The 3,891-nt window shown below is 47.0% G+C and overlaps 1 protein-coding gene across 1 annotated transcript; it reads left to right on the plus strand.

Annotated features, from left to right (window-relative positions):
• Positions 1–270: 270 nt before the first annotated feature.
• LOC109775182 (ethylene-responsive transcription factor RAP2-13-like) lies at positions 271–603 on the plus strand. Its single transcript, XM_020333933.1, has one exon. The coding sequence runs from the start codon at positions 271–273 to the stop codon at positions 601–603; it is 333 nt and encodes a 110-aa protein (XP_020189522.1).
• The last annotated feature ends 3,288 nt before the right edge of the window (positions 604–3,891 follow it).

Raw genomic sequence — 3,891 nt, forward strand, 5'->3', positions numbered from 1 at the left:
TTGGCGTGCTCCAGCAGGTGTGCGGAAGTTTGACGCGCTAAAGAAAACAGCGCACGGGGAAAAAGCAGCATCGCGCGCAGCAGTTTTCGCACGCGTAGTCCAGCGCGCTAGGTAAAAGCGGCACACGCGCCCGCCAACTGCCACACTTTGCCTCCCGCCGCGTCTTCTTCCTCGCTTCTTCCGGTGCCCTGCTGCCGTCACACCTTCTCCACGCCTCTTCCAGCGCCCCACCGCCATAGCGCTTTCTTCCCCCGCCTCCAGCGTGCCGCCATGCCTCCGCGCCCACGGAGTAGCTCCGGCTTTCGTTGCATTCGTCTCCTCCCCTCCGGTGTGTATTACGCGGAGATCCGCTCCAACGATGCATGCCTTGGGCTCGGAACGTTCGAGACCGCCCATGAGGTCTCCCACGTGTACGACGCGGCGGCGTGGCGCCTCAGGAGGCCATGGGCGCAGATGAACTTCTTCGACATGAGGACGCGCGAGCAGGCGCAGGAACTCACGCCTCCCCCGCGACTAATCTTCGAGGAGGATCGTCGCGTCCAGCAGAGGCGGGGGCGTCGCTTCATCATCGCCGTGGCGGATGAGCACGCCATGGCGGTGTAGCACGAGTGTTCCTCGCGGGACATCGTCACCGAGGAGTTCTGAGCGAAGAGGAGGGCGAAGCGAGCCGCATGTTGGGCTGACAAGCACGCGTGGAAGGCATTGGCGGAAATTCAGTGCCAGCTGGGACCTACGTCGACCTGGGACGAGGAAGATCCTCGGTGGGTCGACGCGTTTACATCGTCGGACTACACCACCGAGGAGGACCAGGAGTAGTTTTATCTAGTTTAAGCATCGTTTAATCTAGATTTGCATGGTATGAACTAGCTTGTGGTGTGGGGCTTGAATTATGCTATGAATTTGAATTGTGTGTTGTTTCGTGTTTTTTCTTATGTGTTGTTTCATGTTTTTTCCAAAGCAACGGCTGGTCACGCGCTGGATTTTGCCGCGCCTGCTGGCGCTACAGCGGCGCGCTAAAATTTGCAGCGCCTGCAAAAGCAACCCACCTCCCCCGCGCGCGAAATCGCTATTTCGGTGCTGTAAAAGTTTTTAGCATGCCACGCAACCGCGCGTCTGTTGGAGATGCTTTAAAAAAGTGTACAAGACAATGCTCATGGAATAACACATACGAATAATGGCGTCCAAAGCTTTCCGAAGAGGATATGTAAACAACAGAAAATTCATATGTATATAGTATAAAACTAAAAACTAATACAAATCAAATATCACTCTAAATGAGTTTGTGCGTAACTATTATTCAACAATGTGTTGCGTTTGAGTATTAAAAAGAATTCATAGTAGCTCATATCAAATCAAAATTACGCAATGAACCTTTTTCAAAGTCAATGAATTTTTTTTCAAATTTTTAACTTTTTATAATCTGTGTTTTTAATTTGAATTCTTTTTTCCCTGAATGATTTATTTTTTTCTCAAAAAGTTAATGCTCAATGGTTGACCCCGTCAAGGGTTGAATGGTCAACCACAAACCGATCGATCAGGGAAGCCGGGGGAAGCGCACGTCAGGGGCGATCTCTTCGGCTTGTTCTTGGGCCGGCCCACGTACTCAGGCGCATGGGCGCTGGTTTGGTCTACTGCTGCATAAGGCGCTAGTGAGGAGGTCTCGGCGAGCTCGTCCGCTCCTATGAGTATTCGATTTCTTTATCAACTACTCCCTCCGTTCCTAAATATTTGTCTTTCTAGACATTTCAAATGGCTACCACATACGGATGTACGTAGACATATTTTAGAGTGTAGATTCATTTATTTTGCTCCGTATGTAGTCATGTAACATCCCAAATTTTCAATTTGGAATGTTTTACAATTATTAGCTAAGCATCTATGCATTTTGATTGAAATTGAGTGGCATTTGAAAATTTCAGAGGCAGTTGAGTTTGTGTTGTGAATTTGAACTTGATTTGGCATTGAAATTTATTTCAAATATCCCTGACAAATACTTGATCAAAAGTATGAGAGGAGCTAACATGACACTCCAAAAATGTCAGAAGAAATGTATTGCCAAAAAGTTTGAATTCAAATCTGAATTTTATTTAGGATTTCCAGAAATTGTTTTTTTAGTTTGAGTTTTACCTCTGAAAAAATGTCCACATTGTAGGATTAATTCCCCTGAGAATTTTGATATATATATATATATATATATATATATATATATATATATATATATATATATATGTCCTATAATATATATATATATATATATATATATATATATATATATATTTTCCTTCCCTCTAAAAAAAAGGGAAAGCCTCAGGCGCCAGCCAGGCCAACCGGCCCAGCCAGCGCCGAGCGCAGCCCACCAGCGGGCCAGGCGCAGCCCACCGACGCCGAGCCGGCCTGCCCCAGCGCGCCCGCACGCCCGATCCCCTCTCCCTCTCTCTCTCTCACTGACGCGCTGGCCCCACCTCTTTCTTTCCCCTCCCGCACGGCACGCCGCACCGGAGCACGCGCAGAGCGCGCCCGACACCGCGATCTTCTCGGGATCGCGATCCCGCGTCGCCCCCTCGTCCAAGTCCATGTCCTATAAGTTCCCCTCGCTCTCCTCTCTCGAACCCCCTAAAACCCTACGCTCCAAACCCACCACAGCGCACGCCATCGCCATTCGCATCTCGCCGCCGCCGCCTCGGTTCGCCGCCACGTTCGCCGCCGGTGAGCACCACCTCGAACCCTCTTTCCATCCAAGCACTCCCCTCGCCGTTTCCCATCTTTTTGACAAGGTTTGGTCGCCCAGGAACGACCGAAGCCTCCGCCCCGAGCATCACCGCCCGCCGCCGGAGTTGCAGAGCACCAGGAGCCTCGCCGAGCTCGTCCCACTCGCCTCCGTCATCTTCGACCGTCACCGAGACCACCCTCGACCTCGCCACGCTCCGCCGCATCTCCCCGACGTCGCCGCCGCCGCCCAGGACCACCGGAGCAGCCGCGCCGTCCACGCCCGAGCCACCGTCGTCCGTCGCCGTTGTCGCCACACTGTAAGTCGCCGGAGCCGCCCTCCACCGTTCGATCTGCAATCTACGGCGCAGATTAGAAGTAGTGAACAGTTAGGTTTTTTTTGTTTTGTTGTTAGATTAGTTCGGACTTTTTTCGGTTTAGTACGGTTTAATTTTTTTTAGATCGAACCGGTCGGTTTTCTGCTTAGCCGCGGGCACCTCTAGGTTATATTACGCCTGAGCGTTAGATAGCCCAGCAGCGCTAGTTGTTTTTTTTTCAGTTTCTGTTTTTAGCAGAATAGTTCTGTTTTTGTTTTTGCTATTTCTTTTAGTTGGTTCATTATTTTTAGTTGATTTTTTTGTGAGTTTGAAAATTGTTGTAGTTTCTGTAGAAAATATGTTCAGCCATGTTTAATTTATTAGAAATAGCTTTATATTAGATTTAGACAGATTAGTTTTTATGCCACAAATTGAGCTAGGATTATTATTGTTTTGTGATTCTTTTTGCTACTGCTTAGTTTTGACCATGCCTAGCACTAGGAACTTGTTTGGGTATTTTAGATTTAATAAACAATTAGTTTTATGTCGAAATCAAGTTTTTCTTGTTTATTTAGCTAGCTGCTGTTTTCCTACTGTTCTAGTTAGCAAGTTATTTTATTTTTATTATTTTATAGTTTATTTTAGATTAGTTTCTGTAGCTACAGAGGATGAACTTTTATTTACAGTAGAATAAAACTTTTATTTTATTTTCTTTGCTAGGAATGTTTAAGGCATAATAGGAGTTCTATAATAGCTTTTGATGTGATTCTTTTTGCTCCTAGTTTGTATGATGTTTTCCCTTCTGTTAGTTAGCAAAACCAATGCTTAGGTTCTGTTAAGAAAAGTTTTAGTTGTGTAAAACTATTTC

This window comes from Aegilops tauschii, chromosome 6, assembly GCF_002575655.3.
Source record: "Aegilops tauschii subsp. strangulata cultivar AL8/78 chromosome 6, Aet v6.0, whole genome shotgun sequence".
Taxonomy (NCBI): domain Eukaryota; kingdom Viridiplantae; phylum Streptophyta; class Magnoliopsida; order Poales; family Poaceae; genus Aegilops; species Aegilops tauschii.